This window comes from Aedes aegypti, chromosome 2 (assembly GCF_002204515.2).
Source record: "Aedes aegypti strain LVP_AGWG chromosome 2, AaegL5.0 Primary Assembly, whole genome shotgun sequence".
In the NCBI taxonomy this organism is placed as follows: Eukaryota; Metazoa; Arthropoda; class Insecta; order Diptera; family Culicidae; genus Aedes; species Aedes aegypti.
The window spans coordinates 310,294,634-310,322,610 of NC_035108.1; the positions used below are offsets into that span (position 1 = coordinate 310,294,634).

At 39.5% G+C, this 27,977-nt stretch overlaps 3 protein-coding genes across 3 annotated transcripts in view; 1 reads left to right on the plus strand and 2 right to left on the minus strand.

Annotated features, from left to right (window-relative positions):
• The window catches only part of LOC5564979 (glycine receptor subunit alpha-2), a 52,700-nt gene extending 28,393 nt beyond the window's left edge, over positions 1-24,307 (plus strand). Inside the window, exons 2-7 of the mRNA XM_001649283.2 lie at positions 7,985-8,094; positions 22,290-22,375; positions 22,438-22,753; positions 22,824-22,982; positions 23,153-23,655; positions 23,720-24,307. Coding sequence (XP_001649333.2) covers positions 7,985-8,094; positions 22,290-22,375; positions 22,438-22,753; positions 22,824-22,982; positions 23,153-23,655; positions 23,720-24,004 — 1,459 coding nt within the window. The 3' untranslated portion in view covers positions 24,005-24,307. The remainder of the gene's footprint in view (positions 1-7,984; positions 8,095-22,289; positions 22,376-22,437; positions 22,754-22,823; positions 22,983-23,152; positions 23,656-23,719) is intronic.
• Positions 12,765-14,228, minus strand: LOC5565002 (zinc finger protein 184). Its single transcript, XM_001649282.2, has 2 exons — positions 13,811-14,228; positions 12,765-13,746 (listed from the first exon to the last, which is right to left on the minus strand). Exons 1-2 carry the CDS (start codon positions 13,958-13,960, stop codon positions 12,826-12,828), a joined length of 1,071 nt encoding a protein of 356 aa, XP_001649332.2. The 5' UTR covers positions 13,961-14,228; the 3' UTR covers positions 12,765-12,825.
• Positions 14,988-16,252, minus strand: LOC5564980 (zinc finger protein 573). The gene is made up of 2 exons (XM_001649281.2): positions 15,998-16,252; positions 14,988-15,936 (listed from the first exon to the last, which is right to left on the minus strand). Exons 1-2 carry the CDS (start codon positions 16,142-16,144, stop codon positions 15,028-15,030), a joined length of 1,056 nt encoding a protein of 351 aa, XP_001649331.2. The 5' UTR covers positions 16,145-16,252; the 3' UTR covers positions 14,988-15,027.
• Positions 24,308-27,977: the final 3,670 nt, after the last annotated feature.

Consider the following 27,977-nt stretch of genomic DNA (forward strand, 5'->3'; position numbering starts at 1 on the left):
TTTTAAGGCAACCTAGACCATTTGAATGATCTTTTGAAAGGACTTTGTGCAGCCTTGCAGCTGCAGGAGCGTTGTTGATGGTTTCACATACCCGTCTCCAGTCCTTACGTTTGGCGTGCCTTAGTTCTCTGTTGTATTCTGTTAGGGCTTTTTTGTATTCAACCCAATCTAAAGTGATCTTTGCTCTATTGAACAAACGCCTGGATTTCTTCCTCAATCCTGCCAGCTTGTCATTCCACCAAGGCACATCCCTGTTAGATGACCTTTGTTGAATAGGACAGCTAGCATGATAAGATGAGACCATTTGGTCAATGATCCCATCAGAGGCATTTTCCAGTTGTGAAACAGTCGTGAACTGTTCACCGTTATACGCATTCTTATTCGTTAAATGAAAACGATAGAGATCCCAATTGGTTTTCTTCGGGTTCCTATAGCTTTCTGTTATTTCTGATCCAGCTTTAAAATCGAACCGGATTTGTTTATGATCTGACAATGATTCTTCATCAGAAACATGCCAGTTCACAATCTTCTCCGATAACAAGTCGCTACAGATCGTGAGATCAAGAGCCTCTTGTCGGATAGAGTTTACAAAAGTAGGAGAATCACCTCTATTACATATGTCTATGTTGTTAGACGACATGTAGTTTAAAAGATCTTCTCCTCTTTTATTAATATCGGTGCTGCTCCAAATTGTATGATGGGCATTTGCATCGCACCCTATTATAAATTGGGCATTAATTTTTTTACAGTAGTTGACAAAATGAACGACAGAGCATGGAGGCACATCTTCAACATCTCCAGGAAAGTAAGCAGAAGCAATACATACCTCCGTTTTCCCACGGATAGTTGGCACCTCTACTTTGATCGCAACAATGTCTCTACGGATAAATTCTGTAATTGGGACAAATTTTGTGTCCCTATTTACAAGAATAGCCGTCCGTGGTTTGGACTGAGTTTCGTCGTACAAAACTCTACAACTGCTCGAAGGGCAACCAAGTACCCTTCCATTATTTACCCAGGGCTCTTGAATTAGTCCCACATTGATATTTTCCTTGGTGAACCTTCTGCTGAGCACTGCTGATGCGCCCTTTGCATGATGAAGGTTCACCTGGATAATTTTGATTCGATTCATATTACATTAACATGCTCCCACTCGTATCAAGCCTCTGATTTGAGGCTAAATATGAGTAGCCGATTTTTTTCGGAGTAATACAAGGTCAACTGCGCCATTGCTCCGGGTAGTACAGTAAGGGCATAATACTGTGGAGGGTGCCCTGGTACTCCACAGGCACCGTTCACGGTTAGGTTTCTTTTGACCCCCCTAACCATTCATTCCTAGGCACGGTATGCTTTTAGCCGCATGACACCATGAATTAGGGGCCACCTGTGTGATGGACTTATACCACCGGAACAGGCAATCCGTAGTGTTATTTCTAGCCTTGTTGCAATCGGCTACCGACACTACACGGCTATCTAGGCTATTCGAATATAGAAGCTGATATTGAGGATCAACTTCCATTGAGGCCGAATAGCCGTTAATTAATTATCAGCTTGGTATTTGTAGAATGTGCAGAAGGTATTATTTGAGGTATTTTACCTCTTATGCAGGGCTCATTCATACCTCATTCAGGTTGTAAGTATTGGAAATTATCTGGTATGGAATACCTCAATTTGGTATTCAGTAGTTATTTTCTTCTGCTCGGGACGGCCTCACTTCGATGAATCTCGTTCCTGTAGAATGGTGATCATACAACCGATGAGTATTCCAGGATAGGGCGTACAATTGAGCAGTATAAAGCTTTCAGGCAACACACATCGGTGAACTTTTTGCTGAAGCAAAGAAGAAAACCAAGCTGCGCAGTAGCTTTTGAGACGATGTAAGCAATCCTTAAACGTCAGCTTAGTGTCGAATAGAACGCCTAAGTCCTTCACCGTAGTTACACGTTGCAGTTCGACACCAGCCAAACCATAATTAAACTGTAGAAGTGTGCGTCTGCGGCCAAATGAAATCACTGAGCACTTGGACATATTTAGGGACATCCTGTTGATATTACACCATTCTGCGAATATTTCCAACTGATGTTGCAAAAACTCAGAATCTTGCGGTTTATTGATTGTGCAGTAAAGCTTTATATCATCAGCGTAAGAAAGTTTTAGGCAGTCCAGAATAAAGCTCACATCATTCATGTAAAGCAAAAACAAGAAAGGCCCGAGGTGGCTGTCTTGAGATTCGCCAGACCAAACCGAGAAAGGCATTGAAACATGTTCGCCAATTTTGACGAACATGCTTCGTCCAGTCAAATTAGTTGTCGTTGAACGTCTAAACATAAAGCCATGCTGACTTGGCGATATGTAATAAGAGTAGCTCTGAGTTAGTTTGCGAAGAACAGTTAACTCAAACAATTTAGATGTTGAACTCAGAGCAGAAATTCCACGATAATTCGAAACGCTCTGTCTACATCCTTTTTTAAACACTGGAAAAACATAGGAGTGTTTCCAGCAGTACGGGAAAACGTATTGTGAGAACTTCCAAGCAACCACAATCCTAAATGCAGTCCAGAAAGTGTTATCCCAGATCATCTTTCGTCGTCCTTCACCTGTAGTAAACGATTTCGTGGGAAGTTATCAAGCCGGCTTCGTTGACGGCCGATCGCCAACGGACCAGATCTTCACTATACGGCAATTCAAAAAAGCATCGACCACGTAGAGCTATGGAAAATCATGAACAAGAACAGCTTTCCCGGGAAGCTTACAAGACTAATAAGAGGAACGATGAAAGGTGTGAAAATTTCAGGCGAACATTCCGGTTCGTTTGAATCCCGCCGATTTGTACGACAAGGTCTTAGACTTTCGAAGGTGTCATGCAAAGACCCGGACATAACAGCCGGGGTACGATTTTCACGTGATACAGTCAATTTATTTGCTGCACGGATGGTTCGGACATCGTCGGATACGATATGTTGGGCAGGACATACTGCAAGAATGCCGGACAGCAACCATGGGCGGCAGCGAGCCATGTGGGCTGATCAAGTGCACAACGACTTGGCGAGCGTGGTGCAGAACCGAGGATAGAGAATTCGGAGAAATGCGGCAACGAACCGATTATTGCGGCGTAAACATGTTGATTCAGTGTTGTCTGCTTAGATCCGCGGTTTTACTCTTTGAGAATCTTTTCTACTCCCAAAGATAGCAAGAACATCATACTTAATTATTACGAGAACTATCCACTATCAGGAATAAAAATGGTAGAAAAATAAGGGCTGAGGATCACTGACGTCACGTACTTGATGAATCTTTTTATTCATGGCCTGTTTAATATACCAGTAAGTTACAATAAAAACGATTGAAAGATCATTATGTAAAAAACATGCACTTTGACGAACAATTTTCAAATAGTGACCTGAAGTAAATTGGATCAGAATTTTTTTGGATGGGGTGCACCAATGGAGATTTATACCTTTCAGATCCGAACCAAAGCCTTCATTATGTCACATCCCGGGACCACCAACAACGATAACTGATCCTATAAGCTGTTGCCATCGACTCAATTATGCACTTATTTGTTTATTGGTCATCTTACAGCCGCAACAGAGAACAACAACGGGCTGTAATTACACGTTTATAGGTAGTCATCATCATGTCGGCATCCAGTAGAACCTCCATCAATAACGTTTGATATATGCGTTAATGGCTTTATTTTTGCTCAGGGGGCTATTTTTCAAGGTACACGTCCTGCGCTGTTGGAAATTTTCTTGTTTTTTTATCTCTTTTTCAAATATTTTTCACTGCGAAAAGTTTTGTTTATAATTCCAATAACGTACACTATGAATCCAAATAGCCGTAGTGGTGTATGCGCAGCTATTCAACAAGACCATGTTGAAGACAACGGGTTCGAATCCCATCGGTCAAGGGTCTTATAAGATTTGTTTTTTTTTTCTAAGCTTCGATATTTGTGAATAAAAACGAATATGCACAGTAAAAAAATAATTGTAGTATTATGTCATTCGTCAATATTTGCAAAATTGTCCACATTTTGAATTTTCGTATTTTTATGTACGGGTTTAAGTAGCCACTCTGCCCCACTTGCCCCTAATTCCAATTTAGTGTTCAAATACATATGTGCAAATATGTCACACCGTTTCGGGGCTTCGTCTATGGCCTTAAATTATGAACGACTGTTTTTACTCATGAATGCGACGACTTCATTCCTACAAATTTATTTGTTTCAAATTAATGAGTTGAGGTAACCATCGAAACTCTTTATCTATGAATCAGTCACCGAGCAATGCATCGTAAGTAGAATGATCAGCCTATGTTTGCATATCATTTACTTAGAGATCCGCTCATTTATCACGATAAACATAACTCCCACGAAAGCCGACCTACCGACCGTGTCTCCACCGCCGATATTAATTTGCATAAATTATCACTGAAGAGCATTGACTCCACCGGCTTTACGCAAGGCGCCATGTGCTTCGCAAAATAATAAGCGAATTATCCTTCAAATTAGCGCGTGTTCACACATCGGGATTCCGCGTTAGTTGCGTTGCAAACTCTATAGGGCTTGCGAGACTGTGAGAGTCGCGTACGCTGACAAAGTTCATCCTATTGAATATTGCCTTTTTTGATTGTTGCAATTCATTCCAATGGACTGTAATTTCGCACGAAATCCAAATTTGTTTATCGAGGAAATAGATATCTGTATGATTGCGTTGAGCTAGAAAATTGATCGTTTATTACAGGATCAAATCCTAATTTTCCTAATTTGAAACAAATGCTTAGTTGTCATGACGCACACCGAGATGCCACGTATAAAAAGTATGTTTTAAAAGATAAGAGTTTTTTATTTGACATTTGTTGTACTACAATTTTATTTTGATCAGTTTTGTCATGGTGTACTATTTCATCTAAAAATAAAATATTACCCAATTGTTTTTTTTAATCATTTTGTGTGTTTAAATACATAGTATGATATTAAATATATCTTGATGTTAAAATATTCAAAAATACTCAAAATGTGAATGTGTTCGAGCATTTATATATGGTCAAATAGGGAACCCCTGCAACCATAACCAACGCACTTTCCCTATTTCAGCTATATTCTATAGAATTCACTTCTAATTTCTCAAAGAGCTCCATGGGGAATTCCTTTAACTATTTTTCCAGGAATCCCTCCAGGGAGTCCAGATTGGTTTGTCTGAAATTCTTGCAGATAAAATGCTGATTTTTGACAATATCCATTCTTCAAAATTATTAAGTAGGAATTTGTCAAAAAATTTCTCCTTGACATCTTTCAAGAATTGCAGAAATTCCTCAAAAACAGGATATACTTCAGGAATTTCCTTAAGGATTCTTTCTCTTTGGACTTCTTCTAGAATACTTCCATGAGATATCCAAGTGCAAATTTCATGTTCGAAACAAGCTACAAATCTCAACTTTGTGACTACGTGTTCAATTAACAGTCAGCTGTACACGATGCATTGCTATCTAGTTAAAATTCAGCGCCCATAAATGCAACGGTGCATCCGCAGTACACCTTGCAACGCCCACAAGGTCAGCACACAACTGCAATGGACGCGTGGACAAATTCGGGAAGCTGAAGCTGTTCCATGTTCCGGCTTGCAACGAATATTTACGATCTGTTTATGGAAATTGATCATCACGGATTCCGGTGTGCCGGAGTTGCTCGAGCTATCGTCTTTCCGTTCACACCTTAACACCTTCTTGTTGATTGTGATTCTTTAAGATTCCTATGCGCATACGTGCAAATGGTCCTTTTAGCGCCGCCACTTGCTGTCGCCAGTTTGTCTGGATGTTCACAAATGTATCACGAGTGTGCATTAATTGATCACTTTATTAGCATAAATTAAATTTAACGATCACACCGCATGGTGGTCGTTGGCTTTCATCGATGGATAAGAGTATTAAGTATATGTACTCTAATTAGTCCGGATCCGTGACGCGGTTGAAAATGAGAATTGTGGGAACCTTCTCAAAGATTAACTCGTATAGGTTTGAGTGAAAGAATGAAAACTAGAACTGGAATTTGAATTATTTTTTCAGTAAACTCGTACATGAGCATGAGCAGAAGCATGATTGACCATACACAGGGAACCAACAGACACTACTCGGGATCAGTAGCATCCTCAATGTGTAAGTACTGGTGCTCTCATTATTATAACAAACAATAACAGCGCCGGCTGCGTCCGAATGCAGGTCAATTTGGGGATGGGAGGAAAATGTTGACGTGTTACTGGAAGCCGAGGAGTCCTCTGCACTTCCACAAGTAGACAAGTTGGAGTTTGGATATGGGAAAGGTTTGGGTAAAGGATTCGTTTTGGTAAACGATAAATATAAAATTTGAAATGAATGCGCCTAACCGGATTTGCGATATTACTCGATAAAAGCATTGAACGCCGAACAAGTGTTCGCGGCTCGCCCCACAAGAGCAAGCAACAAAATCAAAGGATCAAACACTACTAACGCGATCCGCGATACTATTCCACCACGGTGACGCGCGACATGTTTGATCCTGCTCCCGTCTCCCGCCCCTGCAGGAGCATGCAACCAGGTGGATGGATCAAACACTACTATTTATTTTTTTTTTCGCAGTATACTCGTACACATATAAAAGTGGCCAAAGGATTCTGTGTTCGGAGTCATTACGGAGGATCACTGGGTCAGGTCGGTTGAAAGGATGCTGTGCTTTTGTACCCATGTAGGTAGGATAGTTTCCTGAATTCTCTTTAATGTGGCACTATATCAAAGAATTTCAATGAAAACGCATTAGTTTGAACCTTTTGAGAAACGATTGAATTGGATAACCATGTTTCCTGCATTTAATAGGTCCTACAAATGTCCATTTTTGGGTTCCTCGGGTCGTTTGAAATGAACTATAATGTGACCAATTTGTATCTCAACATCTGTACCAAGCTTAAGGGCCCGCATTTTTATGAACAAATAGTTTGATATCTACTTTTCAAGAATTGAAACAGTTTAGTATCCAACAAATCTGTAACCTGTTTTCCGAGCATGAAGTCAGACATCCGATACTCTCTAACTCTACATTTATAATATTGATTGTCAGATTTTAATGGATTTGGCAAATTATAATGATTGTCATTGCAAATAAATAAAGATAACTTGACGTAACCCAAAAAATAGTCGTTTTTTTACCCGACCTGACCCAGGGACCCTCCGGAATAACTTCAGCCACAGGAATATTCCCGAGTTTTCTGGCCACTTTTAGAAACTAGATATGCGTACGATAATACTGACAAAAATTGAATCCGTTAAGTATTCGCTGAACGGATTGAGTTTTAGTATTTTTGCTTTCCCTCAGACCCGTATATTAACCACACTACATGCAGCTTCATTTTTTATCGCAATAAAAATATTCAAACCTCGATTACTTTTTTGTTTCTCGATATTTTTGCACCATTTTTTCACAAGTTCTCAAAAATCTCTTCTAGTTTCGGAATCTGTGTCGATATTGGTCAACTGGATCCTGAGATATTCCTAAATTCCTTGGGGACCGACGCGTTTGTTTTTCATAGTAGCTCCTTATCACCAAGCTTTGTTTAGCCCACATTTTATTTCTTTGATAAACTGACGTAAAACAAAATGGCCGCCAAAGGCAATTTATAAGGAGAACGTCGGTCTCCCAAGGAACATCGGAATATCTTTGAAACCAGAACACTAATGACAGATATCGACATAGATTCTTAAATTGGAAGAGTTTTTTGAGAACTTGTGAAAAAATGGTGCAAAACTATGGAGAAACAAAGAGTTATCAAGGTTTGAATATTTTCATTGCGATAAAAAATGAAGCAGCCAGTAGAGGGGTTGAAGATTCTCGGACGGTGGGATACGAACCCTCGACCTTTAGCATGGTCTTGCTGAATATCTGCGCGGTTACCGCTGATTCCCAAATTATGTATTAATAACTGCTACCCCCTTTCTGTTCTTTTTTTTTTTCTTTCAGAGAATCTGATTGCCCATCTCTGGACGAAGCACACAAGCTATCACAGACTCAGCTGCTCCAGCGGCTAACACATGGTTGCCGATACGATCGCCTGGAACGACCAGTGGAGTGTAAGTTTTACATCAATACTTTCGCGCTCAGTAAACGAGAATCGATTAGTAACAGACCACAAATATCGATTAGATTTTACGCGATGTTCGCTTCGGATTTTACAAGGCACACAATGGGTCAAAATGGGAAGTCACGGCCAAAACGGTGGGGTCGCTAATCAACAAACTCATTGTGTTTCTACTTTTTTTCATTACTTAAAATTCTTTTGAATTTTTATTAATTTCATTTTTCCCAGAGAAGAACAAATGAATTGTGATTTTTTAGCTGTGTTCTTCACTGGATTATTTAAAAGTACTACTAGGCATGTTCTATTTTTATCACGTTCCGATTTTGTCATGTTCCGATTTCGTCAACAAATTATTCCGTTTTTATCAACACACAGAAATCGTTTTTTTTTTATTTTCAAATTGTTTAAAATATAAACTAAATACTTATTTTGAAGCAACACAGATAAAAATATTTAAATTTCAATGTAGTGTAAATAGAAGAGTATAGTGAAAGTAAATCAAATTCATCTATTGTTACAGCATCACGTTTAATTTTCAACTAAAGATGTTACATGATCGTGTAAATTTAAAGTGCATTCGAATGAAAAATAAGCGATTTGTCGTTGAAATTTCAGTTTATTTTGATGCTCCAAATATGTGCATGAAAATAAATTGAAATTTACAACATATTTTAAGCTGTGAATTCAAATGCTTTTCCATAGCCTCAGAGTTAAATTTTCGACATTATGTTAATGTTAAACACGTACGATACATGGTAGGTGTCAAGTTTTAAACGATTCAATAAGGTTTGACTGCTTCCTATGCACTAATCAATTGGAGTTTTCAAACTTAGCATGGTCTGTTGAATAAGGATTGACCCATCCTTCAACAATCGGGAGTTGCTCTGGCCACGTCCTAGCAACAACTGTAATTTGTAATTAGTTGAATACGTACTTGAGAGAGTTGCAGAGACCTCTTCTTTTCTTATACTAATTATGTAATACAAATTTGGTTTTCGACCATTTGTATTACGTAATTGTATTTTATATGAAAATAAAAAAAGTATGTCACGTGAGATATCTCAAACCCCTTTCCACCCATAACATCTCACGTGATAAATAAAAAGACAATTTACACCGTCTTCAGCACATAGGCTGCACAGACTGAACGATCACTAGCATTAGATAACGGACAACACGGTACACCCAGTAGCCCAACGATGATTTTTTCGTTTGACGAAAATATTTCACTGACTGGAGCGGGAATTGAACCCACACCCCATGGCACAATACGCCTAGATGACTGACGCCGCTAACCGCAAGGCCACGAAGCCCACAACGATCCCATAAGTGTTTAGTTCTCTTTTATAAGGGATGCACTTCGGAATGAGCTCAATAATGTTTGGGCAACGTCAAGAGACATGATCGAGTTTATTTTATTTTTGATAAATCCTTTTCAGTATTTTCCCTGAGTTACTTTCAATGATTGTTTTTATCTGCACTCCTTTTACTCTATTTTTTTCCAGGATTTACTCTAAACTCCTTTTCAGGTTTCCTTAAAATATTTCATAGATTTTTGTCCTGCGATTATTTCCAGAATTTCCCGGGGGGTTTTTCATAAATTCTTCAAGGATGTCGGCTGCGTGTTCATACGAGAAATGTTTCAGCGATTGCTTTGAGGAATTCTTTTGGAAGGCCTCCTAAAGTTTCTCAAGGGATTATTCTAGGATTTTTTCAACGAAGTGAGAAAAGGTTCAGGTATCCCTTTATTCATTATTTATTCATATTTTTTAAGAGTTGTTAAAAACATTTCAGAAAATTTTCAATACATTTTTGCTGGAGCTACTGGACAAATCTAGGAATAAATATTCTTTAGCAACTCCCTAAGAAATCCCTGAAGAAATTCTTCCAGGAATCTGGATGAATCACATGAAAAAAAGTAAGGAACTACTGTAGGGGAATCTTGATTATTATTTGTTTAAAGTACATATCTTGAACAAGGAATACCTTGGATAGAAGCAGGGTAGAATCCTAAGTAACATTGGTAGCTGATTAACAACTTAGTCAGCTAAAATGCTCTTTGTACAGCTTATTTGATATGTGAGCTCGATGCTTGAAGATCGAGTTTATTTTATTTTTGATAAGACTGTCGACCCCGTCATATTTTGGACATTATCTTCCATATTCCAAACTCGATAGCATTGCACAAATTATAGCTAACAGCAATTGATTAGATCCAGTTCCAAGGGCTGGGTAAGAGGTCCAGCAAAACCATGCAATCTATAGAAAATTTTGGAATCTCCATATAATAAGTTTGCTTCGATAAAGACAGTAAAGGGCTGAAATGGTTGACAATTTAAGATACTGAACTGAACGGTTAGTTAGGATTCTTATACCAACAGCAATTCGCTTATCCATAAAACTTTACAAAAGCGTTTTTTTTTTCTACCAAAAAGTTCTAATTTGGTGATGCTTGTTCTAGGGTTTGTACGCTTTTGTATTATTCATGAATTTGTGGGGAATGGTGTTTGTATGACACGGAATGGCTTAATAAAGGACTAAAAGACTTACATAGTTAATTCACTGTTGCATTGGTCAAGTGTTCCGACGTGTTTGAGTGAAAAAAAAACGATTTGGAAATTTCCTTGGAATAACTGAAAAATCAACCGAAAAATAAGCTTTCTTTATTGAGCTGAAATTGAGTTCAGGTTAACTTCTGCGTCCATGAGTCCTCTCGTGGTGTAAAGCTAACGCGTCCTATCTAGTGAACAGGGAGGTGAGTTCGACGTTGACCATTCACCGTTCACCGAGAAGACGAAGTACATATTCACATCAGTAGAGACGAACCAGCCAAGGGCTGAAAGTCTCTATAATAAATACAATTCATTCATTCATTCACATCAGTTTGCAAAACTTTCGCAACATAACTCCACATTTTATCGCCAATCGGGTGTGTCCAAGAATGCAAAAAAAGCTCTCAGTTAATAACTGTGGAAGTGTTTATAAGAACACTTAGCTGAGAAGAAGACTCTTCCTCAGTTGGGATGTAATTTCATAAAGAAGAAGAAGAAGCAAAAGGATGAGGATAAACAGTAGAAAAAATTTGTTTTTCTTGTTTAATCTTACTTGAAAAAAAAAATGTTCAGCTTGACCTACTTCCTTGTCGTTAATTTTTCAAATATTATGCACCTTATAATGCAAAGGACATTTAAGTGATTATCGTTTTAATATTCTATGTACCATTTTTTGAAATTCTTACCAAGAAAACTAACACTATTAGTGATATATTACAAAATCATATTAATTGACTACTAGCAATCAACTTTCATTACGAATTCATAGGAATGAAGCACCTAAAGGCTCCTCGCAGCTTTTACACATCAATACTGTGTATTTATATGATGAACATGTTTATCTATATAAATAAAAATGGAATGGTGTGTGTATGTCACGAAATGGCTTACGAACGGGTCAACGGATTTGAATGATTTTTTCTCCGTTTTGTTCGTCAAGGGTTCCGACGTGTTTGTGTGTATTAAAATCCCAGGATATTCACCGGGAAAGTTGAAAAACGATAGTGCACGGAACTGTCATTTTGTATGGGACGATCCATAGCGTTTTTCAGCAGCCTACTTGATGGCAAGACGAAGTTTGCCGGGACCACTAGTTATTCTAATAAAACTGCAATTCTCTTTTCGAATTTGTAAAACATTTTGTCTAAAAAAATTATTCCGTTTTTGTCAACTGAAAACTGCTGATCGTGTTGATAAAAACGGAACATACCTGTATATATTATATTTTAATTGAGGGTTCCAAAACTATTTTCCGTTTTGTTTCAGAACAAACTGTACTTATTCAAAAATCACAACCAATCATAGTCCGGGCCCAGATAACCGTAGCGGTAAACGTACAGCTATTCAGCAAGACCAAGCTGAGGATTGTTGGTTCAAATCCCACCGGTCGAGGATCTTTTCGAAAATGAAATTTTCTCTACTCGGAGCATGAAATATATTCGTGCCTGCCACGCGATATACACAATATTAATCCTAGTTTTAGCATTCAGTGATAAGGAACAAATGCGCTGAATACATCAAGATAATTTGACGCAATGTTTTCTGCTAGATTACTTTTGGTCTTCGTGCAGATTTTTTGTTGCCAAACTTCAACGTATCTGTAACTTTTGAATCAATAGTTTTCACACTACTTTTCCAATAGTTTACAAAAATTGAGGTAATTTTGTAGTTCACCACAGAAAAAAAGGATCGATCTAAATTTCAATTGACCTTGATTAAATTTCATTTTGATCAGTTGAAAAATCGAAATTCCTTATATTCCGCGAATCTATCGCGATCTGAATTTGGGGTCAATATGATTTCAAAGTTGACCCAAGGCACAGAACGAACAATGTTCCAGGAAATTACTGTTGTATGATTATTTCATATTCAAATGTATGAAAAATTCCCATGCGCAAATAAAAAAAACGCAAAAACGTGTTGAAATGTTATATGAATCCGTTCATTAACAAAAAAGTTATAAAGTACTCTGGGGTCATATTGAACATAGCATACAGACAAGGGGTTAACATAATTATATCTACAATGTCAAAGATGAGCAGGGACATGTACTAAAAACAAATATTATAGCAAAATTCGTTTTTTTTTTATCTGTTTACAACTAAATGGCCATATTCTTCAAAATATATATTAAAGATATACATTTAAATGATTTGCTTGATACTTTTCGATTACGTCCCCGCCGGATTACATTTGTGCGCCCTCAAGTATTCAGTCCTCATAAACCGTCCATCACACGTGGCACACCGATAGGGTAGCTCCTTGGAGTGAATTCGTTTGTGGCGCACCAAATGGCTCGAAGTTGAAAATTTCGCACTGCAAACGTCACACCCGTATGGTTTCAGTCCACTGTGCGACCGGGAATGGCGCGCCAAGTGGCCCGATGTGACGAACGATTTCCCGCACTCCTCACAGGTGAAAGGCCTCTCCTGTGTGTGACTTCGGACGTGAATTTTCAACTCGGTCGAATTCGTGAATCCTTTGTCACACTGATTGCAAAGGTAGGGCTTTTCTTTGGTGTGCAGTCTGATGTGCTTTTTGAGGTTGCTCATCTGGTTGAATCCTTTCGAGCAGAATTCGCACTGGAATGGTCTAATTTCCTTGTGAATGAGTTGATGCTGCGCTAATCGATTCACGTATTTATTACAAATCATGCAAAGTTTTCTTCCATTGGTGTTTCGAGGCGTTGATTCCAATTGAGTCGGATGCTCTTCTTCAGAAGAACTTTGATTTGTTTTAAGCTGAATTTCTTTAGAAGGATTCGAATAATAAATCTCATATTCATCCGTTTCGCTATTTAACTCGTCTAGTTTATCTATTTCTACAACCAACGTGCCTTGATTGTCTTGAAGCTCTTCATCTTGAATCTCGTCTATGGTAGTATATAAATATTCCTGTTCTTCAGTTTGTTGCTCACCGGTTTCAGTAACAGTCAAAATCTCAACCGTCTTTTCCTGTTTATCGTTCAGAATGTAAGTATCTCGAAAGATTTTATCATTTGCCAAACACATTGCTCGAAAAGACTCAAACTGTTCAAGGCATGTTTTACACTCCGAGCAAAGCGATGCGGGAGAATTTGGTATATGTTCAATCTGAAAAAAATGTTGAGTGAATAGTTATGTTCAACATAAATCTAGATTCATCTACGTGATTTACCTTTAACGAAGTCAGATCGCAAATCAACTCAACCATCGAAGTGTTTTGATCTTCGAATAGGGGTTCACATCGCACTCGTTGCGTTAAGCATAATCTACATACAAACTGCACAGATCGCTCTCCTCTTGGTCCAATGTCATTGGTATGCATTTTTATTCAATTTCAAATAAGTTTTGAATTATTTTTTTGATGTGAAATCTGATTAAAAGTAAAACTATTTCAATCAATTCGGTATTGAATTTAGCGTTTTGCTCTAAATCTCAGTTTTATGGCAAACTATGGGACTATCTCTTACCTGCATGTAGCGTTAGCGGCGTTGACGTTCCATCTGTTTAGACCAAATGGCGCTGTATAACGTGACTGTGGGTGCAAAAGATATGGATAGGAGGAAATCATTTTTTTTTTTCAAAATATGTATTTCATATTGGACATTCCTTTGTCAAGTGGTAATATCTGGAACTACAATGCAAAGGCATGCTGAAGCTGCCAGGGATCGATTATCGATCGGTCCAGGAACTTTTCATAATGGAATTTTCCTTGACTTCCCTGGTCATTGAGTATCTCCGTGCTTGCCTTTACGATACACGAATGCAAAAATGGCATCGTTGGCAAAGTGCTGAAATGATGAAAGTGCTCTTAGAACATTAAGCTGAAATTTGGCTCAGACCCAATGAGGACGTAATGACAAGCAAATAGCAAAATCACACTGGGACAGAGCCTGCTTCTAAGCTTAGTTTTCAATGAGTACTTCCACAGTTATTAACTAAGAGCTTTCTTTGTCAAAGTTGCCATTTTCGCATTCTAGTGGGACTGGGTGCAAGAAGCACACCTCCACTACCCGCCATAAGTATGAAATCGCGTATTGCAACACTCATACTGAATATTGCTGCACCTTGAAAAGTTAAGCATCACCTAAAATGAATATTATCTATTATGCTTCTTATCGAAATACTTATTATTGCAAAGTTTCAGACAATTCGACCAAGAAAACACCCCATGCCTAAGTTAATCATGAAAGTGCCCAAATAGCTCTGCACCCTATATGGCTGACCCTGGAGTGAAAAGAAAAACAGGAAAGCTATATGGATGGTTCCCCCTTCCAGAGTACAAGTCGTTTGATTACCTTGTTTCATGATGCAAGGGTGGTGAAAATATAAGAAACACTTGAACAAAGGCGTTGATTATTAAATACTACAGTAGCTTATCTTTAATTGAGCTTATGTTGTCTGCCCTTGTTTTACATCAATTTGCTTGATACACTTATGCGCGTTGACTCTGGCAGCTTCCGGTCTGGTGAACTTTTTGTTGCAAACTTTACAGCTGTACGCTCGTTCCAGTGTGTGAACCGTCATGTGCTGCTTCAAGTGACGAGGTATGTAGAACCTGGCCTGGCAAAGTCTACACTCATGAGGACGAATACCCAAATGCACCTTTTTGTGTCTGCCCATTAAACCGGATGTCTTGTAAGTTTTTCCGCACTCTTCGCAATGGTAAGGCCTCTCATTGGTGTGCATTCGAATGTGAACCTTCAACTCGCCGGTGTTGTTGAAGCCCTTTTGACAGTACTGACAAATGTGTGACTTCTCCTGCATATGTCTCCGGACGTGCTTCAGCAGATTCCCGTGGGCATTGAACCTTAACGAACAGTATTCACACTGGAAGGGTTTATAGTCCTTGTGCAGGGTTATGAGATGCTTGCCCAGTGCGCTCACGTATATGTTGCATACCGGGCAAAGCTTTTGACGTTTATCTTTTGGCTTCTCTTTGTTCTCTGTTGGTTGAGCTGGTATTTCTACATGTGCCTCAGCCTGATCGTCCGAATCTGAGTTGTCTTCTTCAATTTCTATCTTAACAATCTCAATAGACGGTGGCAATGGATCAGAATCCTTAGATTCTATCAGTTCTGTGACATTAGAAACCACATATTCATTGTGAATATTTTGAACTGCATCATCATTTGGGCTGTAATACGAATGTTCAAATTCATTTCTTCGATCAATGCTAACAAATAGCTCGTTAAATGAACTGTTATTTGTAAAACACATCGCACGAAACTCGTCAAAATTCTTCAGAATAGTATTACAGTTAGAGCACAACGATGCTGGAGCATTTGGAACATTCAAAATCTAAAATTAAAAAAAAAAACATTGATTATAACCACATCAAAACAAAATTTCACCACAAAACCTTCAAAGAAGTGAGATCTTCGATCCATGCGTCTAGAGATGCGGAACCACTTTTGAAAATTAACTGCGAATCCCCGCTGTCCATCATGCACAATCGACATGTTGATTCAGACAACACTTCTATTTTTATATCGGTTTGTTCCAACATTATCGAAACCTTAACTTTAAAAAATAACGAGAGTTTTTTTTCGATGTATGAAAGTGTTTCTAAGCAACAGTAATTAATTGACAGAGTGTGATAATCAAAAACAAACAAATAAATGTCATAGCTAGTTATCAGGTAGTTGTACTAAAATATATTTAAGATAAAGTATAAATTTATAGCAAATATTTTGAGTGTGTAAGTTCAATAGAATTAGTAACTGAATGCTTATTGGAAGTTTTTTTTAGTCAATTTGTTCTTCTTCATTATGGCGTTACGTCCCAACTGGGACAAACCCCGCTTTTCAGTTGAGTGTTCTCTAATGAGTTTCGTTTTGATTCCAATCCCGAACAGCTTCAAATTCCGGACACTGTACACTGTATGGGAACGATTTCACTCGCAATGTTTCAAAATTTGCCGTTAAAAAGTTTCCAATTTACATTCATTTCTTACATCTGGGAGTTCTGTGTCAGACAACACTATCATCCTAATTTGCTACTACTAAATTAAGCTTTTATTACCAACTTGTGAACAACATACTACACTTCATTTGCCGTAGCAGTTCAGAGTTTGTACAGGTGAGTTGATTTCACTTGCTTTTAAGAGATTAAAAAACGCGTTCCATTTTTCTTAACCTAACTGAACCAAAATATATAACGCTTTAACCCATTCTCTCCTATGAACGCAACGTAATTATTGGATTACCGGAATTTAAAATGTTTGTTAGGATTTCGTTAGTAAAAATTTTCTTGGAAGTCACATTTATTTTCTCTTACGATACTGTTGTAAATATCTTCCGCGATTCCTCCTTGGTTTTCTTTATAATTTCTACAGGATTATTTTAGGCAGCACTTCAAGAAATCTACCAGAGATTATTCCAGGAATTTCCTCAAGCCTTTTTCGAGAAGTTTGCTGAGTATACATTCAAGCATTCTTCTAATGATACCACTTTGAATTTTTTTTTCAAGAGTTTTTAAAGAATTCTTTCTAAAATTCTCAGAAATTCGAGGATTTCTCATGACGTTTTTCATAGGATTTTTCATGAAATTCTTCCATGGTAAGATTTTTTTTCCATAGAAAATTCAATTTCAAAAATTAATTTCACAAGTTTGTTTTTATACAACCAGGAATTCCTTTAAAGAGTCTCAAAACATTCCAGGGATTTTAAAATTTTTAACAAAGATTTCATCAGATGTGTTTAAAGATTCCCAATGGCTTTCTCTAGCGAGTTTGCTCAAAATTAGGGCTCTTGTTAGAATCGATCATCTGTCATAACTGAAAAAAAAACAGTTTTCTTTCGATTGAAGAAGAGCCAAGATCGTCCATTTATCGTAATTGACAATATGAAGAGTTCTAAAGTTCTTGTCCGTTCGGAAGAAAACTGCTGTTTTAATTTCGGCAAATGACTAAATCTTAATAGAGCCTTTCCATGAATTTTAACATTTTTCGAGAAACTTCAAAGCTCTCAACAAAGACGTAACATTCAAATTATTTTCATCGTTCAGCAAAATAGCACTCAATTCTAATATACGGTAGTTGACCGACGGCTTACTCATGGTGCTCGCTTTTGTTTGAGTTTGATGTTTGAGCCCTATCGCCATAGTTATAGGTAAGCCAAACACAGTATTTTAAGCATTGGGCGTTAATATAAGCATGACTATAATTGCTAATTGTTCTAGCTGTTATGTCTGTTTGTCTGTGCTAATAACGATGACGTTCTTCAGAAATCACTCCAAATATTCTTTCAAATTATACTTATTTGTATTCTTTCATGAGTGTCATTAGGAGCTTATCCAAAAAATTTCCAATGGTCCAAAAAAACAATCCCAGAAATTCCTCATGGAAAATCTCATCAAGTTCTTCGAAGGATTTGTGAAGCAAGTCTAATTTCAGAAATTCTCTGGGAATCCTCCAGAACATTTCCATTAAAAAACGTCCATGAAATTCATGAAGAGGTTGAAATTCCATTCTCTGAAAATCTACGACATATCCGGAGCCTTCCTTAGCTGAGCGGTTAGAGTCCGTGGCTTCAAAGCAAAGTCATGCTGAAGGTATCTGGGTTCGATTCCCGGTCGGTCCAGGATCATATTGTAATGGAAATTTCCTTGACTTCCCTGGGTATAGAGTATCACCGTACCTGCCACACGATATACGAATGCGAAAATGGCAATTTAGGCAAAGAAAACTCTCAGTAATTAAGCTGAGAAGCAGGCTCTGTCCCAGTGGGAACGTTAATGCCAACAAGAAGAAGAAGAACCCGGGCATCCCAGGAGTATGCTCAGTAAGGCTTACTGACGAAATCCCAGTAAGGTTTTTTAAAAGAATTTTTCAAGAAGCTTCCGAGAAATTTTGTGGAGAAATATACCCAATAAATCTCCAGTGTTTTCTAAAAACCACTAATCACCGTAGCGGAATTTTCATGTAGAAATTCATGGAAATTTCATGTAGAAATTCATAGATGTTTGTCCAGAGAAATGTATTGCAGGATTGTCCGGAGTATCGATTGTTTATCTACGTTGGATAATCGAATGACTAAAAGAAAAATTAAATCTGGGATAAATGAATTTTAATATCATCTATTTTCGTTGTTTTATATATATGACGCAGTGGCTCTGCCAGAAATTATTTCTAGTAACATTAGAGAGCTTGAGAGGAAACAAAATTGACCCAGCATACACAAAAAACTCCCTTTTCAAACCCCCTTTTTCTTACTTAAGTCCAAAACTTCTAAGCCATTCATATTATATATTGCAATACTAAATTATTTCAAATTTATGCATAAAAATAGAAAAACGAGAATATCGAAAAACAAACTCCGGTTACCTACCTTGATACCTTGATGACTACAACGTAACGTCACGCCTTTGCCGGCGTATTGTAGAGCTCCATCTTCGTCGGTCTTGGGCGAAACTTCTCCAGTTGCCCCGAACGTTTAGGGTCGCCAGGTCCTCTTCCACTGCGTACAGCCAGCGTATTTTTGGTCTTCCCCGAAGCCGCCGACCTTTATCTGGTTCCCTGCTGAATATTATATTCGTAATTCTTTCTTCCGACATTCGCACTAAGTGACCAGCCCACTGAAGTCTGCCGTATTTTACACACTTGATAATATTCGCATCTTTGTACACTTGATAAAACTCGTGATTCATGTGTCTGCGCCACACACCATTTTCGAGTTTCCCACCGAGTATTGTCCGCAGCACTTTACGCTCGAAAACGCCGAGAGCTTTCCGGTCTGACTCTTTCAACGTCCACGGTTCGTGCCCGTAAAGAGCCACCGGAAGAATCAATGTTTTATACTTCAATCCATGTTTTATGCTTCAATCCGTCTAACGTTACGAACGAGGTTGATACCTCGTCTGCGATCCGAACACTTGATTTCAAACCATCCAACGTAGCACGTATCAGCCTAATTAGTTTCGCCGGAAAACCCTTTTCAGACATTATCTGTCAAAGCTCATTTCTTTTCACTGAGTCGTACACCGCCTTGAAATCAATAAACAGATGGTGAGTCTGCAAGTTGTACTCCCGGAATTTGTCTAGGATCATTCACAAGTTAAACATCTGGTCCATTGTCGAACGGCCCCTCACAAAAACCAGTTTGATATTCGCCGACGAAGGACTCCTCGAGCGGTCTCAGTCTGTTAAACAGGATGCATGACAGAATTTTGTACGCTGAATTCAGCAGGGTAACTCCTCTGTAATTGGCACACTCCAGTCTGTGCCCTTTCTTGTAGATAGGGCAAATGAGGCCATACAACCAGCCGGTGGGCAATTCTTCGCCCTCCCATACCTTCGGCAGTACTCGGTGGATCGACTGGTAAAGCTGCTCGCTTCCGTGCTTGAGAAGCTCGACCGGGATCTCGTCCTTCCCAGCAGCCTTACAGTTCTTCAGCTCGCTGATAGCCTTTTTAACCTCTCCTATGGTCGGTTGGTCCCCAGCTTGATCATCATCATCATCTATGTTCATCCTGTTCCTCGGTACATTTCCATTCTCACCGTTCAACAATTGCTGAAAGTGCTCCTTCCACCTGGCAGCCACCGCCGTTTTATCGGCCATCAAATTCCCTTCTCGATCATTGCACTTAGTGGGCACTGGTACGGTATTTTGCCGCGCACCATTGACCGTTGCATAGAATCTCCACATATCATTCTGGTTCATGCTTTCTCAAGCGTCAGCTACCACACTTTCTTCGTGCTGTCTTTTCTTAATGCGGTGGATTCGCTTTTCTTCGGCTCTCGCTACCCTGTACCGCTCTCTGTTCTGTCGGGTACCGGCCACAAGCATACGGCTTCTGGCGACATTCTTCATGTCTGTCACCCTCTGGCACTCTTCATCGAACCAGTCGTTTCGTCTTCGTCGTTGACCAGTGCCGATCACTTCCCGCGCCGTTGTTGTCACAGCTTCATGGATAAGGTCCCACAGGCTGTCGACGTCTCCAGCAACGTTGATTCTTCCCAACTGCTCGTCTAGTTGCTGACGGTATTGCGCAGCTACCCCATCAGTTGACAAGCGTTGTATATTGAAGCACATCGTTCTGTTTGTTGTGGAACTCGTGACGCTGGATAACCGCGCCCGAATTTTAGCTACAACGAGATAATGATCCGAGTCGATATTAGGGCCTCGGAAGGTCCTGACATCAATGACATCTGAGAAATGTCGCCCATCAACCAGCACGTGGTCTATTTGGGAGCAGGCATCGCCACTCGGGTGTCGCCGGTGTGTTTGCAGATATTCTTTCGTGCGAAGTAGGTACTGCTGATTGCCATCCCTCTAGCAGCAGCGAAGGTTACTAGCCGCACCCATTATCATTGGTAACGGAATGAAGGCTTTCCGTTCCAATGACGGGTCGGAAGAAGTCTGCTTTCTCGATCTGCGCATTTGCGTCGCCGATGACTATCTTGACGTCTTGTTTTGGGCACTCTCCGTGGGCCTTATCCAGGCTCTCATAGATCTCATCCTTCATGTCATCGGGCTTATCGTTCGTTGGCGCATATATGCTGATCAGGCTGTAGTTGAAGAACTTGCCCTTCATTCTCAACACACAGATTCGGTCGCTTACCGGTTTCCACCGAATAATTCGCTTCATCTGCTTCCCAATCACTAGGAAGCCAACTCCACGTTCTGCTCTGTCGCCACCGCTGTAGTAGATGTGGTACTTGAATAAAGTTTTGGCGATGGGGTCCACCGCTCGGAATTCGCGTTCTCCGGTTCTCGATCAGCGTATTTCCTAGATAGCTGCCACGTTCACGCCGACATTCCGCAGTTCACGAGCCAGGAGCCCAACACGCGCGGGTTCATAAAAAGTTCTCACGTTCCAAGATCCAATTTTCCAATCGTTGTCCTTTATTCGTTGCCGGGTCTGTGGCCGTAAAATCAATCCGTTTGCTCTACTTTTGCCTTTCTTGGTTGGTGAAGAGTCTTCGATAGGCCACCTAACCAGGGTTGCGCTACCTTCATCGTGCTAGAGGGGCTGCCTCCTCGGTGCTGACACGATACAGCATTGTCCGCTTGTTCTTTACATGATGACCACGGTCCTAGCCATCTCAACCATCCACCTTTATCAGGGCTTTGGACCTGTAGCTCTGGTTCTCATACATCGTAAATATATGTACGATTATATCCTTTTTTGACCCATTCTCACCCCCAACGTCGGTAGCTGTTGTTTTCTAGCACGACATTGTTGTTGAGCATGAGAAAGGGTATATAAAGTTTTGATTATTGGATTTATTTTGTACTTTGACTTCCAGTTATCATCTAGGGTTTTAAATTTTCTCGGCTATCTGGTTTTACTGGTTTTACTCCAAGAGTCCAAAAGCTTGTCTTCCGAGCCTGACTTTATAGCTCTTAGAAGGTTGAAGAATGCTACATAAAGTACCGAATGGAACTTTCGAGAACTTTAAAATTTCAATCAATTTCCGAGCATTTTTAGCAGCCTTCAAGCTGCCTAATGAGGGTCCCACTGTGAACTTTTTCGGAACTTTGGGAAAACTTTTTGACCAATTCGTTCGCTGTGAGCCTCTTCTGCAGCTACAAATAAAGTTCACAAGTTTCACGAGGGCAACAAGCGAGTTCAAATGAGTTTATGCAGCGCCGAGTCAGCAAAAATTAGAAGACCCTATTTTAATTTCTTTTGATTTCCCCTTTTTCCAGATGCTGACAATGGAACAAAACTTCCAGTGCAGGTGTATGCTCGAGCTTACATATATTTCTTGCAGAATTTGGAAGCCCACGATCTGGTAATACACCGATACAATTCAATACAACTATCATCAACTAAATTCCAAAAACACCTTTGCAGCAATTCAAAATCCACGCCCTACTGCAGCTGCGGTACGTAGATTCGCGATTGGTGTTCAAAAAAGTGGCGCCAAACCGGACGGAGCCCATCATGGGTGAACAATCGCTGAGAGATGTCCTATGGGTGCCACATGTGTTTCTTGCCAACGAGCGTAGCTCGGATATTTTGGGCACGGCGGAAAAGGACATTCTGACCTCGGTGTCCCCAGACGGCACGGTGATCATTTCGACTCGAATAAGTGCAACGCTGTATTGCTGGATGAATCTGCAGAAGTTTCCCTTCGACGAACAGCATTGTTCCACCGTGTTGGAAAGCTGTACGTATAATGTGTGGGCGACATGCCGAACACTGAACTGATGCCACGTGTCTTTGATTTTGTTTCACAGGGATGTACAACGAGGCTGATCTCAACCTGCAGTGGGAAAAGAAGTCTCCAGTTACCTTAGCTCCGGAGCTGCATCTCACAGAGTACGTGCTCCTGGATATGTTTACGAACGAAACGATGATAAACGCTGATTTGAGCGATCTCCGTCATGGAGCATTTGGTGAGTGATTCAAATGTACAGAATCCTACGCTATAACCACAGATAAATAGAAAAAGCACGTATACTACGTTTTGAACAAGTTTAACATAATATTTTGTAATGAAAACACCGAAAAGACCGCCATAGAAATGGAACATTTCTGATTAAAAAATTCTTTTCAATTTCCACAGCTGGAAACTACAGCTCCCTAAGCTTTACCGTTCACCTGGCCCGAGAAATGGGATTCTACCTGATGGACTACTTCATCCCATCGATTATGTTGGTCGCAATTTCGTGGGTCACCTTTTGGCTTCAAGCGGACCAATCTGCTCCTCGGATAACGCTCGGAACCAGCACGATGTTGACGTTCATCACGTTGGCTTCGGCCCAGGGTAAAACCCTCCCCAAGGTTAGCTACATCAAGGCTTCGGAAATCTGGTTCCTGGGTTGCACCGGTTTCATCTTCGGAAGCCTGGTGGAATTCGCCTTCGTCAACACGATTTGGCGAAGGCAAAAGAACGTCGAGCTGAAGAAGAAGAACAGCAAGTATATACTGAAGTCTACCTTCACGCCTGTCCCGTCGAGAAAGAATACCAGTGGAAACCTGCAAAAGTCTCACTCATGTACAAGCTTGGATGCACAGTCGACGATAACTGCTTCGAATAATTCGTATAACAACTACCTAACGGTTCATGTAAGTCTGAACAAAATTTGAATCTTCAATAGGTGTTTTAACATGTTTACACTTATAATTTTAGGCGTTCCCATCGAAAACTAACTCCTTGCTGCCAATCATCACGACTTCGAATGCAGACTCCCCCGATAGCCGTAATGGAAACGTATCGATTAAAATTGAGGACACATCGAGCTCGACCAACGACTTGAATAAAACCAATGAACAGTCCAATGTGAATGGCAATGGATGGACTACAATGACGCCACAAGAAATTGCCATCTGGATAGACAAGAGATCAAGATTTGTATTTCCGGTTTGTTTCTTCATATTCAACATATTCTATTGGTCTTTCGTTTACTATCTGTAACGGGGTCCAATTAAAGCTACACGAGCAAGGTGGTATACCTATGAATTGCGCTAAACAATGTGATGTCCAGTGGATTGCTATTTTAATAAAATAAAATAATTTTTACGAATCGCTCACAAAGAATATGTGAATGAAGGCAAATACTTCTCATTGTAAATAACGTGACTAACACAAAATCTTGAGAATTCTACACTGCAGTGCCCTATAGTAGAAATCAAGGAAACTATGTGCAAATGCATTATTAGCTTAACTATTTATGTTACGAAAAATAAACATGAAATTTGTGAACATGTACTATTTATACGTTTTGTGTGTTTTATTTTATAGTTATAACATTGGTTTTGAAGGTATTTAAATGTACCTTGGTAGACCGACATTTCAAACATGACACTTCCCTGGCCACCATTTTATTTTAAGTCAATACATAAAAATAATGAAACGTGGGCTATACAATGTCAGGTTAAACTGGCCCTTGAATAAAGAAGTTGGGAAACGCAACGAGGCACCTCCTAGAAATGTACCTTAGGATAAAAAATTTCTCAAAATTTCAACTCGATTGGTTGCTCTACCAGCTAGTTATTCCATTCGAAATTTGTATGAGATATTACATTGAAAATTGATACTACGTCACTTTTTCCGTCCGTATACTAGTTGATTTCGTTCAATTGAGCCCAAAATGACAAATACGCAAGTTGATAACCTAACCCGGTCAACCAGTCAGTGATTTTCGATAGCGATCGATATAGATTCGTTTTGAACCGTTAGCGATCGCCATCGTTGGTCAAAGATCTATAAAGAATTATGAAGACTGGTTGATCGGGAATGAACATCAGGGCTGTCATCTCCTCAGTGCAAACAGAAAAACACAAAGAGCGCGCACTTTGTGTTGATCATGAGTTTGAGTGCATTGCGACAGCTACACTTTCTCACTGGTTCTTACCTCTTTGACGCCTCTTTGTGTTTTTGCTCTCGCTGCAATGCAACCTTCGACACAAAGTGTTGATGGAAAATGGTGAACACACACTCTTTGTGTGGCTCATTGAGTACCTACTGATTGCTTCTATTGGAGCTTCTATTGTAATATATGGGAGAATTGTTGGAACGGGACAATAGAGGTAATAAACTACGAGTAGGTAACGGAAATCGATGTCCGATGTCATTTTGGAATCCAAGATGGCGACTTCCAGTTTACAGAAATGCCTTCAAACCCATGCAATATGGGTATTTATGGAACAGGGCCGACGAGTAGATGACGGAAATCGATGTCCGGGGTCGTTTTGGAATCCAAGATGGCGACTTCCGGTTTGTGAAAATCACTTTAAACCCATGCAATATGGGTATTTTTGGAACGGGGCCGACAAGTAGATGATGGAAATCGATGTCCGACGCCATTTTGGAATCCAAGATGGCGACTTCCGGTTTGCAAAAATGCCTTTAAACCCATGCAATATGGGTATTTATGGAACAGTACCGATGAGTAGATGACGGAAAGCGATGTCCGGTGTCGTTTTGGAATCCAAGATGGCGACTTCCGGTTTGTGAAAATCACTTTAAACCCATGCAATATGGGTATTTTTGGAACGGGGCCGACAAGTAGATGATGGCAATCGATGTCCGACGCCATTTTGGAATCCAAAATTGCGACTTCCGGTTTGCAAAAATGCCTTCAAATCCATGCAATATGGGTATTTTTGGAACGAGGCCGATGAGTAGATGACGGAAATCGATGTCCGGTGTCGTATTGGAATCCAAGATGACGACTTCCGGTTTGTGAAAATCACTTCAAACCCATGCAATATGGGTATTTTTGGAACGGAGCCGATGAGTAGATGACGGAAATCGATGTCCGACGCCATTTTGGAATCCAAGATGGCGACTTCCGGTTTGCAAAATGCCTTCAAACCCTGCAATATGGGTAATTTATGGAACGAGGCCGACGAGTAGATGGCGGAAATCGATGTCCGGTGTCGTTTTGGAATCTAAAATGGCGACTTCCGGCTTGTGAAAATCACTTTGAACCCATGCAGTATGGGTATTTTTGGAACGGGACTGACAAGTAGATGGCGGAAATCGATGTCTGCTACCATTTTGGAATCCAAGAAATACCCATATTGCATGGGTTTGAAGTGATTTTCACAAACCGGAAGTCGTCATCTTGAATTCTAAAACAACTTCGGACATCGATATTCGTCATCTATTCATTGATCTCGTTTTAAAAATACCCATATTATAAGGTAAAAAGAGCCAAATTGTGTACACTTTGAGCATGTTTTGCCAACACACTCCGTCAGTATTACTCTTGGCGTAATCGCTTACTCTCTCTTTCCTACTGCGTGCCCTCATTGTGTTCGTGTTGTTACACTTTGCGCGCGTCTGTCTCTGTCTCCTCTTTGTGCAGTGGTTAAATTCTGCTCTTTGCGAGCATTGTGCGAGTTGATGCCAGCCCTGATGAACATAATTGCAGAAGATTGTATCTGGATATAATTTCATTAACATTTTAGCGAGAGAAGAGACTGCTCACCAGGCTTGATAATTCTCCTCAACATCATCAGAGTTCGGTGACATACTCTAGAGCAGCGTGCTGCTTTTGCCTCTTTGCGAAGGAGCGAAAAAATGGTAAGCAGAGAGGCAACGAAAAATGAGCGAGGAAAATGCAGCACAAAACACAACAGAGTAAAATTACATCAAAAAAGGGTGTTCTCACAACTCTCCGAGGACTGCCTATTCGGGCGGCAGACTCAAGAGTTCATTTGAAGTGTGAATGGTGGTGAGCATCGTAACGAGGGAGAGAGAGTACCTGAAAAAATCCTCGCATTTTTTTGCACTCTCATTCGAAGCGCATTAGGATCTGTGTTGAAAGTTTTGAGTTTATTTTTTTCTCCTCAGAAAAACGGCAAAATCGCCTCCTCTGTGCATCGCAGAGGAGTTTCTATCAAGCCTGCTGCTCACTGACAGCAGTGATGCCACATACACAGATTTATCTGTAATTACACAGATTTTTCCCTGTTCTTGCCTACAGATATCTGTGATCACAGATCACAGATTTTTTAGATAAAAAAAGATTTTTAAGCTTTTATGATATTTCACGAGTTTAGGACACGATTTTGGAAGATATAAATCAGATATGCCTTTACTCTGTTTAGTTTTTCTCAAAACCTTAAGTATTTTAATATTTTAGAATTTTTGATGTACCTTTAACTTACTTTTAGTACAATAAGTTCAATTTAAAAAATTTTGACATGCCAAAAACAGTCAAAATACGTTTGCAAAAATTCTTTTTGATCAAAAAAATAAAAATTTTGGATATTTTTGGGACACAGATTTTTACCAAGATTTTTAGAGGTTGACTTAAGATAAAAAAGATTTTTTCAGCCGAAAACACGAGAATCGGAAAAAAATGTGGCAACACTGACTGACAGTTGGCATATTTTCTTGCCTTCTTTGACTTCATTGGGTTGTGCACAACGGTCAGATTGACTTATTTTGGTTAAAAATCATATTCACATTTTGTGGTTCACTATGAAAATGGACATGAACATAAGAAAATCAATAGCAGTTTGCCAACCCACAACTATATTTTGGTATTCAATTTTTTAAAATGTGAAATCATCGAGAAATTTTTATTACATTCACTTGAATTTCGACGGTTTTTCACGCTCTGTCCTTCGAATGTTCGGTTTGCCAGTGATAGTTGGTGACATGTTCCCTTGACTTTTGGGAGCTCGCAATCTAAGCCAGCTGTCTCCTCTCTCTCCAATTGAAAGTTAGGATTATAATGACCCTATAATTTCTACGAAAATCGCGAGGTACAGTATACGTTGGTCAATCTTCCATTAAGCTTGATTTAATTTTTAAATTTTAACTCATTCAAAAATATTTGATTTGTTTGATTCTGCAAGACTGTGCTATGTCTTGCTGAATTTCGTTAAATAAAGTAGCTCAGATATAACGCGATTTGTGCAAAACTGATTAG

Excerpts from the sequence above, each read along its gene's own strand:
- LOC5565002 (XM_001649282.2), bottom strand. The coding sequence starts at position 13,960 with ATGCATACCAATGACATTGGACCAAGAGGAGAGCGATCTGTGCAGTTT. Across the intron at positions 13,747-13,810 it reads GCGATCTGACTTCGTTAAAG|ATTGAACATATACCAAATTC; the intron begins GTAAATCACGTA and ends CATTTTTTTCAG.
- LOC5564980 (XM_001649281.2), bottom strand. The coding sequence starts at position 16,144 with ATGTTGGAACAAACCGATATAAAAATAGAAGTGTTGTCTGAATCAACA. Across the intron at positions 15,937-15,997 it reads AAGATCTCACTTCTTTGAAG|ATTTTGAATGTTCCAAATGC; the intron begins GTTTTGTGGTGA and ends TTTTAATTTTAG.